This window comes from Stylophora pistillata, chromosome 3 (assembly GCF_964205215.1).
Source record: "Stylophora pistillata chromosome 3, jaStyPist1.2, whole genome shotgun sequence".
Classification (NCBI taxonomy): Eukaryota; Metazoa; Cnidaria; class Anthozoa; order Scleractinia; family Pocilloporidae; genus Stylophora; species Stylophora pistillata.
This window is the reverse complement of record NC_142521.1, coordinates 27,348,575-27,368,875: the sequence shown is the minus strand read 5'-3', so window position 1 is coordinate 27,368,875 and position 20,301 is coordinate 27,348,575. Positions and strand designations below refer to the sequence as shown.

Sequence of the window (20,301 nt, the reverse complement as noted above, 5' to 3'; positions counted from 1 at the left end):
TTCTGATGAGAATGACCGTATTATATGCTTGTCCAAACAAGTAGCAAACTCATTTTGCTGCGTTCACAAACATATGATCCATCTTTTAGAGTCGACGGAAAACTCTCGTTTCGTTTTTGAGGAACAAACGCCACTTTGAAATTTTTCCGGCAAGGTAAAGACGGGACTTTTTCCAAATCGAGTCGCTAAAATATACGCTCCTTGATTAGTTTTGTTCACTAAATCCCGATAGCATAAAAAATTCATGCTGACCTACAAATCCTTGCAAAGGGTAGGAGGCTCTGATTGGCTCATTGCTGAAATTAATCAGTGCAGCTTTTTGTGATAAGCGCCTTAGTCAATCTGTCCGTTTTGTTGACTTTCGATACGTTTGCTGATGAATTTGCGTGAATTGTTAATCTTTTTTTGCTTTCCACTCTTCCGTCAACGATTGATCAACCCATGGTCACCTCAATTCGCGTTTTTAGTTGGCAAGAAAGATCGCTGTAAGTAAACTGTATGACTTCTTTTTAAGCTGGCAGCATTTTGAGCGTTTACAAATCGGCGCTGAATAGCGCATAATCTTGCTATTCCTTATAAATCGACCTCGTTCGAATTGTCCTAATATATCGTTTCTAAAATTAACACCAGGTGATTTAATGCGGGTTTCACTTGCCGATTTGTTTTCTGGTTTCTACTAATGAATGCACGATACTAGGTGCAACTGACTCGTGACATTAAGACTTCCCAATAGCGTTATGTACAACTGATGACTTATCTTAAATTTTTTTGGTAAACTAATTTCAGGAAATTTAAGCACTAAAATTAAAGCCGACAATTTTGTTTAAGTGAAAGTAAAAGCATGGTTAAACTTTTTTATATGTTCGAATAAGTCATTGTGAAAATTTGCAAAATTACTGACGATCTCTGACGGCACATAATAATTATTATGTAAACCGGCCGATTCCCGTAGCCATCACAAACCTCATTAAGACATCAACTTGCAGTAGGAAAACTGATTTGAGAAACTTAAGTAGTAGACTGAATACAGACAAAATTTTGTAGCTAAAAGCGAATTAGACTTCTTGATTCATGTTTTTGTGTTTGGCGTTGAAGGAATACAAAAATAAATCACGAACGGTTTTTAAACGGCGAGTAATCTGATCCAATGGCACAAGACGTTTAAATGCTTCAATTTAAAACCAAAAGTCATTCAGTTAGTCCACATAGCGTGGAAAAACTGCGTCTGAGGCTCGAGTATGAAATGAGATGCCACACTTAATGATAGCAACTTCTATTTTATGTTTTCATCTGTTTCTATCTACCGAAGACAAGTTAGCTAGACAGTCTGCTGCAGCGGCTATCTGGACCGCGAAAGTAAGCTAAAAAATACTTGTTTCGCTGAGGTTAAGCTTCAAATTTTCATTCTGTATCTGTTACATGCACGATTAGTAGAGCTCTGAGACTGCGGAATAACGGAACAGTGATTCACCGACAAACAAGACAACTTCCTTGTCCATGCAAACACGGATATGGAGACACGTCTGTGGAAAGATCGATAAATGATGTTTATGTTTCCCTCCCTTGCCGCAAAATTATAATCTGTGGAGTTATGTATGTTTTTGGTGCTTTCTGCAAACGCCATGTGATAGATGGAAAGGCGGCCGAAAGATAGGTGCTCGATTTATTGGTTAAATTTACATCAGGAGCTAAGTAATCACTTGCAGTCAAAACATGATGGCTTGAAAGATGATCTGTTGTGATGACCTGATTGTTCTTTATATCGTATCCCATCAACGGGATCCACACAAGTGACCTTGCTCTCCAGGGTCGACTTTTCCTATCTCCTAAGAGGATAAATTTTGTGAAGAATTCTCTTTTCCCGATTCTTTTCTTTTCTCGTGGAAACGGATCATAAATTGAACGATAGCTTGTTGAACGGCACGATTGCTGTTATTCTCTTTAATAATAATAATAATAATAATAATTATTATTATTATTATTATTATTATTATAAACGAATATTTAAACAGGATAGACCCTTTAGAACAAAATAGTACTGCTATGAAAGGGGTCCTGTAAATACTAAAAAAGTAAAAAAGTATCAAATGTGGAGAATACAGCAGTAAAAAGCGGTATTATAAAAACAACAAATAAAAATGTTCATAGACGTTTTCCCTAAATAACACTTTGGAGCTCAGTTTCCGGATCTCTAACGGTAGACTATTGAAAATAAGAACACCTTAAAAAGAAAAACTTTGTCGACCAAACTCCAGTTTCATTTTCAGAAGTTCAACTGATAGAAACCTATTCCACGTGTTAAAATTGTGATTTATCTATTTTATTCTATTAGCTTTGCCAGTAATGCATACAATATAGAACACGGTCAAGTACAATAACAATAACGGGCAGGCAACCACAACAGCGATAGCCAAGGGTATTAGAATAATAAAACGATTACATCAATAATTAATAATTAAGAACAGCATGGACCTGGTGTTTTTTCAGGCTACGACATGAATTACATTTCGTACAGATAGTTTTATAAGTCCTGGGATTGTCAATGTCACAGATCTCTTGAAGTCCAGTCGAATAATAACATATCAAACCACGTTTGAAGTCAATTACATTGTTCATACTTAGATTAAGCTCGCCTGACAATGCGTTCCAGACTCTCATTGTTCGTACTATAAAGGACTCTTGAAATGTTGGAGTCTTGCATTTAGGTACAGAGTATTTGGTAACAGCTGTATTGGCAGACGATCGTGCGTGTCATTTGTCCTTGTAAGAAAATTTTTTGAAAGGCTTACAGACGTAACCGAGTAATCAATCAAAACATGCAGACAGACTTTCCGTGACAAATAACTGCCAGTTGATCAAATACGAATGTACATATTTTTTAGTCCTGAAGTTATGCGATTCAGGCCTCGACGTTCGACGTTACAAATTTGTCGCTCGCGCGTATTTTAGTAGTTAAGTGTGGCTAAATTACAGTAAGTAAAAATCGGCATGATGAATAATTTCTGCAGCTGTACAGGTAATAAAAGAACAAATTTTCCGCGATGAATTTACTCTTCCAGCCACTTTCTTGCAAGTTTGTTGAAGCGCGTTTCAAAATTTAAAGCAGGATCTAAGTGAACACCCAATTATTTTTAGCTTGTTGTGCTATTTATAGGTAGACCATTGATCATCAGGTATGGCTGTCTCCCCTGTAGACGGTTTAACCTTTTTGCAGTCCCAAAAATCATTGACTGTCTTTGCCTTTTTGATATTAATGATCAGTTCATTCTTGCAGAACCGTGTTAACAGATTGTTGATGTCATTATTAAGATTCCTTTCGATATCGTCAACACTAATAAGATAAAATAGACTCAATAGAATGGTCAAGCCAGAGAAATACCCTATTACTGTATTTCAAAAATTGATGTCTATTTCTCATTAGCGAACTCTTGCACCGTGATAACTTAGTCAAGTTAATAATCTCCACATGTTCCAAGTATTATGGTTAAAAACGAGGCTTTACCCTAGAAGCTCATTCATCTGTCTGTATATGTTGTCCTCGTCTTTTGATTCCCATATTTCAGGATGTAGGAGAAAAAAAAGATGCGAATGACCTGAGCACTAGAGAGTTGTTAGTTCCGGATCAAGAACTAACCTGAAAAAGAGTTATAGTCAGTCTACACCTTGGCTCAAAGTCGTCAAAGCTTTCACGGCACCATTTGCGCGAAGAGTGCAACTTTCCAGATAATATAATATATTCATCACCTCCCAGTTAGGTGTTAATTGTCCAGGTTGATTTAGATGTATTTGATAAGTGATTCTATTTTTCAGTATGATTACAATTACGGATAAAACACTTGAACTGGAGTCATTAACAAGGATAACCTGCTGAAGGACCATTAACGACCATTAGGGGCACCTTGATATTAGAGTAGAATCCGATCGAGATTAGGTGAGAAACCTGCGAGATATTGTATCTAAACCAAACATTAAGAAACTGAAAGATCTTAAGAACTACAGAAAAAAAATTGCATGCATGGGATGTAAATTTTCGTTAAGAATAAGAGGGATAAGAGGGTGGCGAAAAGTTAGGAGCCTTGAAATCGACACGCCACGACCTTCTGAGGACATCAATATGTGTATGGATTTTCACTTGAAATGAGAAGGTTTTTATCGCCCTTTAGAAAAATTTTTAATTTCTTTTTGTGATTTTTCTTCCGTGGGCTAAGAAAATATCATGCAATTCTTTCGATGCCAATATGTTTCTAAGAAACAAACAACGCGTACTGTTTTGGTAAGTGGAGGTGAGATAGTTGTTAACAGCAACGGAAAACAACGTCTGGTTTTATATTTTTCCACTTAACCTCTCTTGGAACAGTTTGAATAAATCGCTTTTTTAAATGCTGAACGCATTATAAGGTGAAATGTTTGCGAAAATGTTATGGCCTGAAAATAAATCTAGAAACCAACAAAACTGAGATGGAACTTAAAGTCTCAGTGAACGGAATAATATTATATAATAATTATAATATTATATTCTTGTGAAACTGAATCGAGAGACAGAAACTCTTATTATATTTCTTATTTATCCTAATTTGTGATGTGTCATTTCTTTCAAGTGTGCATTTTAAATCAATTTTTGTAAAATCCTTATTTTGAAGTCAGGAAATAATTACCATAGCATATTGCAAAAACTTTAAAAAAATCATCACGAATGGGTCTTTCCCATTTAGTGTGGTATGTAGATCGATTATCTTTCCAAGAAGCGGATTCATAGCCAGTGAATTTAAAAAAAAACCTTTTACTTGTTATAAAAGAAAACCTTTTACTTGTTATAAAAGAAAACCTTTTACTTGTTATAAAAAAACCTTTACATGTTATAAAAAAAACTTATCAACTGATAAAACTTTAAAGGTACAAAACTTTTTTACTCTCTAGGTGCAAGGGATAATTTTATTCTACCACTATTTGGAATTCCTTATGAAGAAACTACATTACGGATTTGGAAGTAAATTAGTTTTCTCTTAAGATCTCACTTTGCTGCCTTTGTTAAATGTGTCATCTTACATAATGTGTTTTACTGAGACAAGTGAAGTTTAAAACCATTCTTTTGTTCCAACAGGATATCGATTGAAGACCTCATTTGTATTTAGACAGTCGAAGGTTACTTGCACGACAATTTTGTATGTGACAGCTTATGGGCTTAAACTTTGCAACATAAAGTAAAAGTCTTTTGTGGGCAGATAGCAGTCAAAATCTTTTCTCTTTTTTATAATCTTGGCAACTTTTGCTCCTAGATCGAGAAACACCCACTGACGGAGAAAGCATGTGTTGAAAAACCAATTCCCGACGAGGCTCGAGAATTATCTTTAAAAGCGAACATTATTGTGATCTCGCCAAAAGCCGGCTAAGCGACATTGGTAAGTTCTGAACTATTCAGTTTCATTTGTTTTTTTTTCTACAATTTGAACGATTGCTTTGCTTTTCGACTTACTAAAATCGGGGAAAAACACGCAGGAAAAAAACCACAGCTGGAAAATAACATGTTCTTAAAAAGATTGATCGACGAAACGGATTTTCATTAGTAAACTAGTTACTGGGTTATTTTTAGTATAGGCACGGAAAGCTGTTTGTGTATCTTTCTTTAAAGTTTAGAGGCGCTTAAGTTTTTTGCAGACCTTTGTCCATGAGTAAATTGGTACCATGATCATTTGGAACTTCGAAAGATGGGATGAATATAGAAATGATTGCATGTGCGGTTGTTGCTTTCCCCACTAAATGAGGTGTGTTACATGTACGAGTGCAAGTAACCTTACTATTTTTCATAACGTTTCCTGAGCTAAAGAAGAACTAGTTTTTGAGCCTAGATCGTAACATCAACATAATTCATGCATCAGAACTCTTAAAAAATGGTAATGAATCGAAATGGCACACCCTGACGTTTCTGAGAACCAAGTGCGGTATTTTGACAAAGATATCAACTATGCGATGTATCTCTACCGATCTGAAGTTATCGCTTGATTTCTGTTCATACGTTCTGATTATTCCCATAGACAGAAAACCTAAGGCACTAAAATATATGGTTTCATGGTTAAATTGAAGTTCGTCGCCTACTTCAAAATTGGAATCAAAGTAACTGGGCTTAAACAATACAAGGTTTCAGAAGGTAAAAAAAGTTCTACCGAAGAAAGCAATATACCTGTCCAAAAAAGTATATAAAGAGTGGTTTGTCTTGACTTTAAGTAGAGCGCTCCCTCACTTAACTTTATTGTAATATGCTCTAATCGAAAATTCGCCATTTTGGCAGAAATAGCTCACAAGTCGATGATTATCGGGACTTAAAATCATTTCTACATTTGATGTTATCAATGCACCAATTGAACTTCCAATAATGAACCCAGGAGTCAGCCTCCTTGGTAAATATCAGGCTGTCTTAAAGAGGAGAAGTTCGAACGGTAGATATAGCCAAGAATCGAAAAGATAAAAATTTACAACACATATCCAAGACTATGCTTTAAACTTCATTTGGGTATGTTGGTAAGGGTTTTAGGTACGAGGAAAAGTTCAGCTTATCCGTCAACACTTGCTATAAATAATGTGTTGCCGACTTTTAAATTCGATTACCTTCCTTAACGCATTGCCACCTGGAAGACATTCCTAAATACTAACAAAACCTTTTCCCATGCCTTTGCCAAACCGTGATCATGGTTTTCGGAACGACTAAACAGCTCTTACGAATAAAGGAAAAACTGTTGATGGGTCGCCTAGTTTAGATTCTAGAAACCAAAAAGGTTGTCATTGCCAGAGGGTAATGTTTTTTGGATGAGTATGAACTATAAGCTGATTTTTTTCGGGGGGGAAGGGGCAAAGTTGGTATTGCCAACGGAGAAAAGGTGTGGAACAGACAATGCTATTGTAATTATTATAAACAGACCTTTAACAATATATTCAAATGTTACCAAGATGTAATAACTACATCAAACTGATAAAATTCCAGACAATTAGGAGTGTGAAGGATGCTACGGACTGGTCTTTTCGAGGTTTGACGCCGACGCCCCGGATTAAGATTCTAGGATCATTTTTCACAAATGATCACAATATTTTCGACAAAAAGTCTCTTTTTTTCCTTAATTTTTAAATTTCAGGATCACAAAAATACAAACGAGAACATGTAAATACATAAAGAGATGGTTACTGTTGGCACTTCTAACTTAATCTAAAAAGCCAAACTATTTTAACCTCCTTAAGTCACCTCGCTAACAATATCTTTTCCTGATAAAGGTAGGACATATGTCGTAAACGTCATCTTATTTGGCATCCTTAATTGCAAGATAATTTTGAAAATGTAGTTTTTAGTGGGAAGATAAGGTCATCCTGTTTTGTTTGAGATGATTTCCTTCAGACATTCAGCCGCTTTCCAAAAAGCAAGTGCCACTTTCTTTTTTTCCGGTTGGTTCTTTGCTGTGATGGTTACTCCTTTCAAACTTGACTTAGTTTTGACGAAAGGGAGATGAGGTGAAAAAATGTTCGATCATACGGCTGTAGCTCACATGGCAATCTGTCACGTCCGCATCATTTTCTACGAGACGTGAACAAAGCAATTGCATCAGAGAATGCCACCAATAACATAAACGTGTCAAAGTATGTACCATCCACTTAAATCGTTCTTTTATCTCGTCTTCTTATGGCTGAGCGCGACGGTGAGTTGACATCGACTCATGCGCAAATGAAAGAGACTTCTAGTTAATTAAAAGATAATCTCATAAGACAGACTACTTGGCGCTAAGAAATGTTGTCACAGTCGGACAAATTGAGTACATTTCATATTCTAACAGGGTCAAAATGTATTTGTATGCAAATCAAGGAGGATTTTCTTTTTAAAAGGTTCATCCTAAGAATTTTCTGGAGACACGCTGAGCCATGCCGTGTGAAATAAAGGTATCTGAGTAATCAGGTTTAGCTGAATATAAAGACACATACCTAACCTAGTCTTGGACCTCAGAGTACCCGGGGAAGGCGAAGGGAAACCTACAGAATAGAAACTAAGAAAATTTTGTTCTTGTGACACACTTGCCGACACTGTAAGAGATATTTCTAATAACTTCGCTAGTTTATTCTGTTAATCAGAAACATAGAGCAACATACAAAAAATAGGCAGGATACTTAGTTTCTTCTGTCTCTTCCTTCTTTATCCTGCTTATTTCGTAAGTCAGAGGCGCGGAAAAGGAATGACTCAAGTACTTCTTCTATTCCGAGTTGATGAAGACAAGTTACAGCATTTAAAAAATGCGAGTCAAACAGTCCCAATGATAGGCCCTATTTTGGAGGAGATACGAAGAAAGCGATTACAAACTATTTATAATTTGACTATTAAAAGAGGTAAAGTTTTCGTATCCAAAAGAGGATCGATCACTGGTCTCTGCATATTACACAGAGCTTCAGGTAGCATATTCTAGAGGCCTATTCTAAGCACCGGACTCAAAATTTAATTAGAAAACTTCATTCTTTACGAAATGCCTCGCGCTTTCACAAATGGGAAGGCAGTGCTAATTGTGTGAGCATTGTATTCTTGGGACTTCTGACTTCCTCGTCTACAAAACAAATTTCATGTCAATAAGGGACACTCTATAATGCAGGTTTTTTTTTCAAACTGGAGTTTTATACTCAGCGTTCTTTCGAGACTTCCAGTGCGTTTTATTTACCGTTGTTTTATAGACTTTCGTTTCGTGTATGTGACATAAATAACAATCAAGCAGGTAACATCATAATTTTACACCTTCGATGGAATTAACTGTTATCTCCTTTCTCAACCGCGAAGCCAATAACACTCTGAGAAGATGGACTTTTCATCAGCATGTGAGTAGAATTCATACACTTTTAGATCAACATAAAACATGAGTTCTTTTCTGTAACTTTAATTGTCGCAAACCTTACAGCAGATGAAACAAACGGCAAAAGGAAAAAGAAAACCTAGAAATACAAAAGCATTACGTAAGCGAAGTTCGTGGCGGTTTCTAGCTCGAAAAAATTTCAGAGGATCATTCTAAGTAATTTTAACGAGCTCTTAGACATCTTTCAAAGAAAAAGCGACATCTTTCCGTGGGCATTCGTAGCAGTAGACACTATAAACCAAAATATTTGATAACATCCAAGATAAAACCGTTGCAATATGAAGTTGTCTTATCCGCGGTAAGACAAATATTTCTTTGTGGTCAAAACAGTCCTGAAGAAAATTGTCGTTTTGAAAGAAAAACATGTTTATGTCGCCAACTATTCCGTGCGTCCATGACGTACAAAGATTAGAAAACAGACAGTGTGTATGACACATTACTGTATCCTACTGTTCTTTACATCCTGCCCATGGAAAGTTCACACATCATCGCGGCATCATTTTGTGTATTCTACAAAATGAAAAACTAATAGATCACTTATCTCAATACAAGCAAACATCTCCGATATAACCACGGAACAGGCTTTTCGCTCCGGCAAGTTTTTAGTTCCTACAAGGATTTTGAGCCGTTTAACAGAGAACTAAGGTAAAATCATTGAGCCTAGGAAATTTTCAATGCAACAAATTTCAGCAAAATATCAAATGATTTTAACGATTCCTTTTTGACTCTTTGAATACAATTTGGTTTTCTTTACTTTATGATCTAATTTTGAGAACTTCTTCATTGGAAAGCAGTTAAAAAATACAGAAAAGACGGAGACGTATTGACGCAAAAGAATTAAGTTATGCCTGCACGGTTTCTCCAACTCAAACTAATGATAGCAGTGCAGATGACTTGACAATCACCAAGAGCAATTATCCGAAGAGTTCTCAATTCCTACGTAAGGACGGTGACTATTTGACGAAAGCGACGACTATAATTCTCTGAAAAAGAAACTTTCATTCATACAGGTGAGAGGAATTTTTCTTCTGATTTTTAAGTATAAATTGCAAAATTCTCTATATGGTGCAGTGATCTAATGTTTTGACTCAGTACTACTCATTACCAGGTAAAGTGTTTCGCTTCATGAAGCAATCAAAAAAATATTTTTACACCATTCTAAATAACAAAAAACTGAGAAACATTAATGGTTCATACGGATGGGGAGGGAAACTGTTCCATAGCGGGTTGTCGCGATCTTACAAATTTAGGAACCAAGAAACCATGAGACTCACCAAGGAATAAACGATAATTTCTGCAGAATATTCATAAAATGAACCACAGGAAAGAATTAAAGCAATCTCAAGCTATTTTGATTGTAAGATTCCTTATTTTCTGTCGGCCTCAAGGGTGTTTTTTTTTTCCTTTAGTGATTTCCTATAAATCTCAGGGAAGGTTAATTCCGATTATAAAATTCAGCCGGGAAGAACTTAACGTATAGTAATCTATTTAGCTTTTGAGGAGGTATTGGCAAATTTTATATAAAACAAGTAAACAATGAAATTTGAATTTGTGACCGCCTCGTCTCAGCTGGGAAAAAATATTTTTTCATTTCTCACTAACTAATTAATGAATTTATCGTTTTTATTCCAAGAGAGCTTAGGATTCTGCTGGTTTTACATAAGTCACATAGGCGATCAAGAGATTGTGTTTGTTTTTATTTTCTAACCAAATAAACTACGGGAGGAAAAGTGAAATTAGAAACATGAGTTTTGCAAAATGGCACTTGTATACTTTAGTATGAAGCCGTGCATATTTGCAGATCGACAGATTCGTAAACGTCAGCGTTCTTTTGAATTTCATATTCATATATTTGGTTAAGTTTTTCGAAGGTGGCTTTTGATGGAAATCCCGAAGTGTCATCACAAAGACACACTTGTCAACAAAGTTTCCGTTGGTCATCAAACATGGTTTTCATTATCACGCAAAAAAAACCCAACTTCGTCAGACGAGTCAGATTTGAAAGCGACCGACTTGTCTCTCGGCAATTGTGGTAAAGAGCCATTTTCTTCTGGAACTATCCCTTTGAATATGTGTGAAAATAATGTTTCGAACTTTTGCACGAAACTCTGCAAAATGTAAGTTTATTTGCAGTTTGAAGACGTTAAACACATTCGCTGTTTTAAGAGAGAGAAAGTTCGTTCATTTCATAATTCAAAATATACCTGCGTCCTTGCACTATTTTTTTAATACATATCTCAAAATTTGGTATTTCTCCACCGGGACTCGTCACCATCCTTCCTGTTGTAAAACGTTTTCGTATCAAAGTAGATTTCTTTTTTTCACATAAATAATCAATTTTGTCTCGGCTGGGATGAAACTTGATGAACCTCGACACATCGTGTTAAAGTCTCTAAAACTGTATATGAACATTGACAGTGCTGAGGTCTCAGCTGCATAACGAAAATGAAATTTACCCTGTGAAAAGAAAGCCGCTGAATTCGTCCCTCTAACAGGACTCATGTAAACACCCTTCACGGGAAAACTCTTATAAGTATTGTTTCTCTCTTTTTCGTTCCAATCTACACTAGCGCATTGTACTATCTATTGGAGAGAAGAATGGGCAGTACGTTTATGAAATTTACTTTTCTTGGTCCGGCGACAGGCCGCCAAGGTGGGATAAGTGAGTTTAAAAACACTACAGGTCTCCACTATCTGCACCTGGAGTCTGAAAGCGTACTACTATTTGTCATAGTAAAACTGCATATCATGACTCCAATTTTATCTTTGAAAGCTTGAACTTAGAATAGGCGTTCCCATTGAGTGGGGAGAATAATATACGATGAGCTATTCGGGGCGTAGCCAGCTTTCCGACTTCCTCTAGGCCTGTTTCCTAACCAAATTCAATGTTCCCTATCTCGCAAAATTTTTCCAAGAATCGTGTCATAAAATTCAAGTGGGTAGAAAAACTCTTAGGCCCGGGCCAAGGGCCATGTCAGCTGGCTATGCCCCTAGCTATATTTGATAATATGATTGAAAACTAAATTAGATAATTTTGGTTTCCAGCTTTTCCATCAATCGTAGTTCTGGTTACAATTTTCCGCTGGCTTCAATGAGAGGGCTTTTAATTGGATCGTTCAAAGAAAAATACAAAGAGGTACAGTTTTAACCCTTTTGTGATTGACGAGCAGAACAAAGGCAAGTGAATCTTGAAGATGTCTATTCAAAAGTCGAACATCACTGACCCTCTGTTTGTTGGAAAAGCTACACAATTCTAACCTCCATCTTTCAAATACTACACGGAAATTTATTTCGAGCTTGTGATCCTTATCAAAATTATTTTGTTATTATTGCATTGCCGGCTTAGGGTAACTTTTTTTTTTCTAGTCAAAAGACAACAAAAACAATTTTATATTGCTTTGACGGCTCACTAACTAATTGATATAAAGCACTGGTTTCCTTCTGGATGACAATTATTTTACGTGCAGCCATGACGATGAGTCGGACAGATGAATTTTTCTGCGGAATTTCATTAACCGTGATAAAAAAAAATTAAATAAAAATATGATCCTCGTAGGCGAGCTGCAATTAAATAAATCTAAGAAAAGAGACCTGATTAAACATTTCATCGAAAATAAAAACCTGCAACATTGATAATAAAACTGAGTTCCTTAATTAGCAAAATGCAAACGTTGTGTTCCATTTAACTTACAATATACTATAAAGGAGTGCTTCAATCTGAAATATATCTAGATACAGTAAGTTCTTAATTATAATTTTAATGCAATCTTTTGAGAGTTGCAATGTTGGGCTATTTATCTGAAGTAATACCTGAAGTAATGCCTGAAGTAATTCACTCGGGATAACCAAATGCTTGTATTTCCGGGGATATCATTTCCGCTGAGTAAACTTTAAATCAACAATCCCAAATCAGCGACCATTTTTTTCGTTGATGCACATCTGGTCAATACCGGAAACAAAAAGTGTTTTCGCATTTAAGTAGCCAAATATAAATGTGCCCTTATAAGTCAAGAAAGAAGCCCATGAACTATGCGATACCGGTACAGTGCTCTGCCAACTGAGCCCATCTGGAACTGGTCATTATGTTGGTTCGTAATAAACCCGTGAAGTGAATATTAAGTGAGTATTAAGTAGTGTTTATCACTGCGAGGATCGCTTTCATATTCATTTCTTAAACCGCAGTTCACATATATAATTTTCATACATTCATAGTCATTGATTTCTCACTTGACGGGCTTATTACGAACCAACATAATGACCAGCTCCCATCACTGCGTGAATTGCTTTCACATTCAAAATGTTGTTTTCAAATTTTAATAATTAAAATTGGAAGTAGAAACCCTCGACGTTCGAACTAAAAAGCTTTTGAGGTAAGGTGTTAAGCAAACTATTACGCACAACATGTAGGTTGTGATTCCAATTAATAGACAAAATTTAGTCCGAAAGAAGAGTAACAACAAAATATGCAAAGTGAGAAGCGGACGCACAAATTCTGAATCGAAAGCGTAAATTATAGAACTCTTGAACGGTGGTTGAAATGGTGAGTCAGAGTTTATAGCAGTTCCCCTTTATGTACAGCAAGACCAATGGATACAGCCTACCGCATTAAGATTTCCAAGTATGACTAGAAAATTTTTGAGTTTGTTCAAATTAAAACTGCAGTAATTTAAAATCTTTAGCAGCTCTCGACAGTTACATACTTTGACAGAATTTACTAAGTTTTAAACTATTTTTATTGTTGGGTTGAGGTTATATAGTCCATTTGTTGGCTTCCTTCTATTACCTTAAGCTGACTAGCCTAAAATTTGCCACGGACTCCCTAGTTATTCGACGATTGCTGGCAGCAATCAATCAAATTTTCCAATTCCTGATAATCATTGCAGGAACCCGATTTCTTACGCAAAATGAGGCCTTGAATGAGGTGTAATTTCACCCGATATTGGAACAGCATTGTTTTGAAAAAACACTGACTTCGCCAAAGTTTCTCGATGGTTTGAGTCACATCAGAACACGCCAGCAGTCTTTCAATTATGCAAATTGATCCATTTTGAGTTTTTTCTTTCATGATCATGTCAGCCATTGGCCTCAAATTGCCAGGGATCATTAGCAGATACCATAGTGATGGTTTTGGTATCTGCTAGCCCTTTGTTAATCATTACAAATTTTCGAGCTCATTTACGAGTCAATAGTGTTTTTCCTTTCAATTATCTTTCAATGCGGGGTGTTTATGTATGGAAAGACATATTTTTTTCTCCTCCAAGGATATATTTGGTACCTTCAGTTTTTAATCTTCAAGTTCATCTGAAGATTTTCCTCATTTTGCACGCGTAATTGTTCAATAGATGTTTGTCATGTAAATGTTTGTTTCCAAGAATCATAATTTTAAGTGAAGAGAGACTGCCGATTTTAGTGACTAAACCTTTGATATTCTTCTCATCAGAGTGGCTGAATGCAGTAAAGACTAATTAACAAGTGTTATAAAGAATTCAGAATTAATATATTACCAAGATTTGCCTTTGAATTAAAAAGGTTTTTTTTTCTCCTGTATTCCTTCATCTTTTCGTCTCATTTTCTCGACAGTTTTGTTATCGAACAAAAATTAAGAAAAATTCAGGTTGTAATAAGTAATTGTTTCTGTTCAAAATGCAAATTTGCTGTTATTAACACTTGCTGAATAAAGACTGCCGTCCATAACAGTCTCAATCATGAAATATGTTAGCAGATTATTTTTGGTACTTTTTAACTTTCTGTCGTTCTTTCGTGATAGCATTTTTTTTATGTTCCTGTGGAACTTCTCTGTAAAATTTAAAAATCCCGGAGCTTCAAAAAACTTTATCAACCTAAATCCATCTTGAATAGCCTTTGCATCACCTATCAAAGCTTTAGACAAAGTGCTCGAGAACTAATCCCGCCATATCACTCGTTGTTTGATTCCGACAGCAATTCTAAATGGACAAAAAAAGGATCATTTTAAATTCAACCAGATCTTAGAGATTAAAAAATCCGTGGTAAATGCAACAAAAAGACTTAAAATAGCGCTATTTCATTTTCTTGACGGCTGCTATATCAGCGTTTTTCTCAACACTTATGTGTCTAATTTATCGAGAACTCCAAGTGAAGCGGAGTGATTGAAACTGAAATAGTGTAGCGAAACTGAGGCGTCTTTTCCGAAGGAACTTTTCTTTGTCATGTTAGATTAACTGACCCAACAGCATAGATTACAGCCATTTGCTGGTTACTCACGAACATTTGACACGTGCCCCTCTGTGAAGAAACAGAGAAGCCTCTGTTTTATTACATTTGAATCGCAACGTTCAATGGACGACATCTTTTGTAACGTAAGTACCAGTTAGGTTAATGCTACATCAGAAGTGAGCGCATTTTTCTTTATACTTGTTGTGTATGTCTTTGTGAGGTGAGTTCGTAATGATTTAACGTGTGTTTTCCACAAAGTGGTTTTCCTTGATATACATGACTTGTTTATCCGATGTTATTCTTCTGCATAAGCGCTTGGGTACTTGAAAAATTTCTCGATACTTAAACATTTCTGGTCATATAGGGCAAACTGTCCTTGACTAATTCTTGTGAAATGGTTTGGAACACAAAAAATAACTGGCATGGCCTTACATTTAATGAAAATAAAGAGTTAATGAAAATTAGTGCAGAGTACCGAAGAGAAATATGCAGTTGTACGTGTTTCCCAAGGCTGAATTTATTTTTATCGTGCGCCGCACTATTTAGCTACTATCAGAGATCAGGTTGATTTACAAACCCTCTTCCTTTTTAGTCCTGGCAGACGAAAAACAAAATTTGAACGACAAGAGTGAGTAGTGATTAACAGGATGCTTTGATTATCACTTTAAGACAATGACTACGAAATCAGGACGTTAGTCGCAAGAATATATCATATATTTAGTGTGTTCAAAAATTCTCAATAATGATGGTATAAAGTGCGAAATAAACAGCTTCATCATACAAAATATGGCACCATAGTCATAGACCTGATTCAGAAAATCCATTTTTCCATTTGTGCGTGAGTACCTCTCAAAAAGAAACAAATGAAAATCAAAATTTTTCTCCTATTTAGTTTTTTCGTGAAGTTCACTCAACGTCTGATAAAGACAGTCATAGTTCAAATCAAAGTACTTTCAAAATATCATATTTTTTAAATACAATTGGATTCAAAATAAATCGAAATCCTTCGTAATAACACAGAAGAAAGGTTAAGTCTATACACATCCACTGTGTGCGACAAATCTCACAAAGTTCTTCTGCTGGGCAAATTAAATATGACCTTCTAGGGATGAAAATACCGCGTTTATGTTAATTTAAAAGAGACGCAAAGAAAGTAACTCTCATTCGAATTTAGGCTAACATCCTACGTCACCCTTTGAACATGATTTAGCATTTCCTGTAAATTTAAAATAAATGCGTATCATTGAAAGGGAAAGGTCTCTGAGAGTGGCAAAATATCTCACCAAGACGAAGACAAAAGAATTAGAAGCAATGACATGAGACATGGTCTAAGTAAATTTTAGCGAATCAAGGATTAGTATTTTGTTAGCCCCTAATGACTTGAAAAAGTAATCGCAGTTTGTGCATAATGAGGGTCACCTAAATTATCGTGTTTAATTTGAACGTTTGTATTTCAAATAAGGTTTGTCATGTGAGATGCCATATTTCAGACAACCCTCTCAAACCTCTTCTTATGGGTTCATCTTTCAGAAATGAAGGCGAAAAGGAGATCAAGATTTTTCGTCTATCTTGTAATCCTGGTTCTCGACGTTTTTCCCCATCCGCATCTCGAAACAAACTCGGAACTACTTTGTTGTGAGAAATTAACCAACAAAAGTGATTTTCGCTGCTGGAATGAAACATTAGAGATGAAGACCACAACGAATACGACAGCAACTGGTCAGTGTGTACTAGGAATGTCGAAGAAAACATGTTTTAATGCAACTTCGTTGGCGCCATGCCGTAAGACTCCAACGGCGAGCATTATAGCTCCAGGAAAAAGAGAAATACATATAGGGGCATTTGTTCCTTTCCTAAAGGATGATAGATACGGTTACTACAATGCTATGAAAATGGCCATCGATATCATTAACAACAGGACTGATGTATTGCCAAACTATACACTGGTGTTGGACGTGCAGGATACTGCTTCGGTGAGTGTATTACATCATTTTAGCAAAATTGCTGCAAAGCCTTCAGTTTTTTCGCCAAAATATTTACCGAGAAATTTACATTTAAAGATGGGTTTAGGGACTTTTTCTGATTTTCTTATTTGTAATACTCGTGGAGATACAGATGCGGTTGGTAAAATATCTTTTTTTTCTCCGTAGCAATATCCGTTCATGACATGCCCGCCTAAATTAAAATCAACAGAATCTTATTCCTTTCAAAGTAAAGATAAATTGAATAACAATAAATGACGAAAGTGTATTTCACCACAAGCTCTAGCCTATAGAACTTTTGTTTCCAAGTTTTATTTCATTCACTTAGCAATCCAATCAAATTCTTTTTATTTCTTCACTTCGAAGCTTACGTAGGCAAAATCTACACCTTTAGCCGACACGCCATCGACGCTACATGAAAAGAATTGCATAGTACTCCCACTATCGACTGAAATCATTGAGAGATTTTGGCTCAATGTCCTTATCAATTAAAACACTTCTATGCCCGTAAATCATTTTATATTATTATAATTTTTTTATCGTTTTCCTTTTCACTTGCTAACTCCAATCTTGTCTGCATCCGAAAAAAATATAGAAATGACTTAATTCCAACTTTATCATTTCATTTCTGTGAAAATGATGGACATAGAGGGAGCTAAATTGGACAAAGTCTGGAAAATTCCACAAATTATTATATTTACTCATATGATTCGGTTTCATTTTCTTTTGTTCGAGTATTTAAAGTCCTATTGATAGTTCTGCTTGTTGAAAAATGGCCAGTATTATGTCAGTCATATCTCTGTGTCTCTGTACTCTCTAATTGACCAGCTGTCGAGCGAGTTTGAGTTTGAATGATAAATACCTTAAGCGAAGGTTTGAACTAAATTTGCCTAATTTGTTTTCCGTATTTGAATTTTAAAAGATTCAATATTTTTTTTTTGCCTTTTCGGTTTTGATTCTTTATTAAGCAAAGTTCCAATTATTAAACCATTTAAATGCTGATTATTCTCTCACAAAAAGCCATCTTTGCAAATTTCTTCGGCTCCAGTCGTCTCCAATCCCTGATAGTAAAATAACTGTGATGACTGCGACTGGCGTTCTCTTCGTCTCCCATGGTCTACTAATGTAGATATCAGGCCTGATTCAAGGGCAAAAAAAAACTTTCATAGGGACAGCTAAGAGACTTCCTATATTTGTCTTACATTTTTCGTTGGGATGGTGTCAGTTTTCGAGAACGAACATTTTTTTTTAAAATGAGCTTCCCCTTTACGGTTACAAGTTCCGGTACGTGATGTTGGAACAAATTAATTTAAACTAGAACGTGCCTCTTGGAATCGATTTCGGTCCAAAAAAATAATACGTCTCTGAGTTGGCAGTTAGTTTGATGATGAAGCATTCTATCCAAATAACAGTTTGCCTATTAAAGTTTTATCTTTGAAGAAAGTAAAGAGATTTGGGTAAAATTGGACAAAATATGGTGATATTATGCCAAATTTATTCAGGTATAAATAAATCTATCTAGAACATACGAGAAAAGGTTAAGTAGGGATTTCCGTCAGTAAAGTGAAATGCTGGCGTCTGATAGCCTTCTATCAAGATAAATACATTCATTTGTTCCGAGAAAGTCAAATAAATTGTATTTTTTTTTTTGCGGCTCTTTTCATTTCTGAGATCATTGACGGATTACTTCACTAAATTGAATAAATGGACGGCAAAAAGGTACAGCACCTGTCTAAATAAGTCTTTCTTCACATCAAAACACTTTTTAGAACCACTCTTACATTGGTCTTAGACAATTATTTAGCTATCTCGGTGGAACCTGACAAATATGACTAGTTACTGTCATAACCAGGGAAGAAGCAAGGCATTGAGAATTACTTTCAAAATAAAATTTGTAACAACGGTATCCATTACGATTCCTTTAGTCTGTTAAATTAAAGTCGGTAAAGGTGCTTGCAAATTCTATATCTTAAATCAGTCATACCCAATTGGCGTCTGGAAGAACAGAGACAGCATTCAAAAGCTTTATGAGAGAAATAATGAATGGATACCATGAATAGTTAGTGGGTCTAGGCATCACTTACGGTTGACTCAACAAAAATACGTCTTTTCGCTGGAAAATTCGGTCTAAAAATAATCTCCTCAGGAAAGGGTTGACCATATCCGGTAGCGCATGCACATAAGCTACTTCTAGTGTTGAGAAGTCGTCGTCCTCTGGGAACCCATCGATTCGTAAGCTCTCTATTATCTTTTTAGGACACTGGTGCACAAGCCATAAGAGCTTTCTACAGACTGCTAAACAAGGAAAAGAGACCTGCAATACTGCTCGGACCTGCAAGTACAGAGGCCTTAGAACCTGTAGCAGAGGCTGCAACACTGTGGTATCTCATTCAGGTTTGCTTTGAAAATGTTGCCTCCTCTGGGAAGGAAACTCTTTATTCGTACTATTTCAAGAGGTTACTACAGATTATAAAAGTCAGAATATATAAAAAACAGTAAATTACATCAATAATCAAAAGTAAAATGTGCATAGTGACCAAAGTAGCATAGCTTTCGAGTTGGCCATTGGAAAGGGTTAGATCGAGATATCCCTTAAGGAAGAAAATCAATTGTCAACACCTATCAGTTCCGGTATACAGAAAACTTTCTTGAATTGCTAACTATCACCTAGGGGAATTTTATTCTTTTTGACCATACGATTAGTGTACATATGTTTATAATGCAAACGCCTTATTTCGATTCAACCTCGAAAGACTACACACATCAGACTCAAGAACTCCCTTTACAGAGTGACAAACGCTGGCGGTTCTATGGCCATAGGGGAAAGAGGAAAAGACCAAAAAGAAAGAAGAACAGGAAGCTGAAAGTAGACACCAAGTTGTTTGCGATGTGTACTTTACAATCTGCAGATTACGACCTGCCATCGCATGAGTTGCAAAACATCACTACAATGCCAATCGCCGCAGCTCATAAACGTTAAGACTAAGTAGCTTTAGAAAGTCGTTAAAGTCTTTCTGTTATCTCCTTGCATTCAGGTATCTTACGCATCAGGGTCTCCAAAATTTGAATCCAAGCTGAAATATCCCAACACTTATCGAGGAGCTCCATCGTCAACGTCCTACAGCAAAGCTAAGGTGGCCTTTATAAAATACTTTGGCTGGAAAAGAGTGGCTATACTCCATCAGTATGATCCAGAATTCTTTTCTCCGGTAAAGTTTCAGGGTATTCCCCTACTTCCTCATCCAGCTGCTTTT

General features: G+C 35.9%; 1 protein-coding gene and 1 long non-coding RNA gene across 13 annotated transcripts in view; one reads left to right on the top strand and one right to left on the bottom strand.

Annotated features, from left to right (window-relative positions):
- The first annotated feature begins 370 nt into the window (after positions 1–370).
- LOC148735408 (gamma-aminobutyric acid type B receptor subunit 2-like) overlaps positions 371–20,301 on the top strand; it is a 35,424-nt gene continuing 15,493 nt past the window's right edge. The window contains exons 1-7 of one of the 12 annotated variants that reach the window (XM_088753731.1): positions 8,882–9,515; positions 9,665–9,880; positions 11,916–12,006; positions 15,066–15,208; positions 16,596–17,038; positions 19,304–19,441; positions 20,083–20,256. In XM_088753731.1, the coding sequence (XP_088609857.1) occupies positions 16,598–17,038; positions 19,304–19,441; positions 20,083–20,256 (753 nt within the window). In that variant the 5' untranslated portion in view covers positions 8,882–9,515; positions 9,665–9,880; positions 11,916–12,006; positions 15,066–15,208; positions 16,596–16,597. Of the gene's footprint in view, positions 486–3,803; positions 3,932–5,276; positions 5,400–5,679; positions 5,763–8,222; positions 8,836–8,881; positions 9,516–9,661; positions 9,881–11,440; positions 11,524–11,915; positions 12,007–15,065; positions 15,209–16,595; positions 17,039–19,303; positions 19,442–20,082; positions 20,257–20,301 lie in introns of those variants that run through there. The other 11 variants (XM_088753728.1, XM_088753730.1, XM_088753727.1 and 8 more) reach the window with 11 other exon arrangements.
- Positions 6,480–8,201, bottom strand: LOC148735410 (uncharacterized). Its single transcript, XR_015998864.1, has 2 exons — positions 7,960–8,201; positions 6,480–7,558 (listed from the first exon to the last, which is right to left on the bottom strand). It is a non-coding gene; the product is annotated as an uncharacterized LOC148735410 (long non-coding RNA).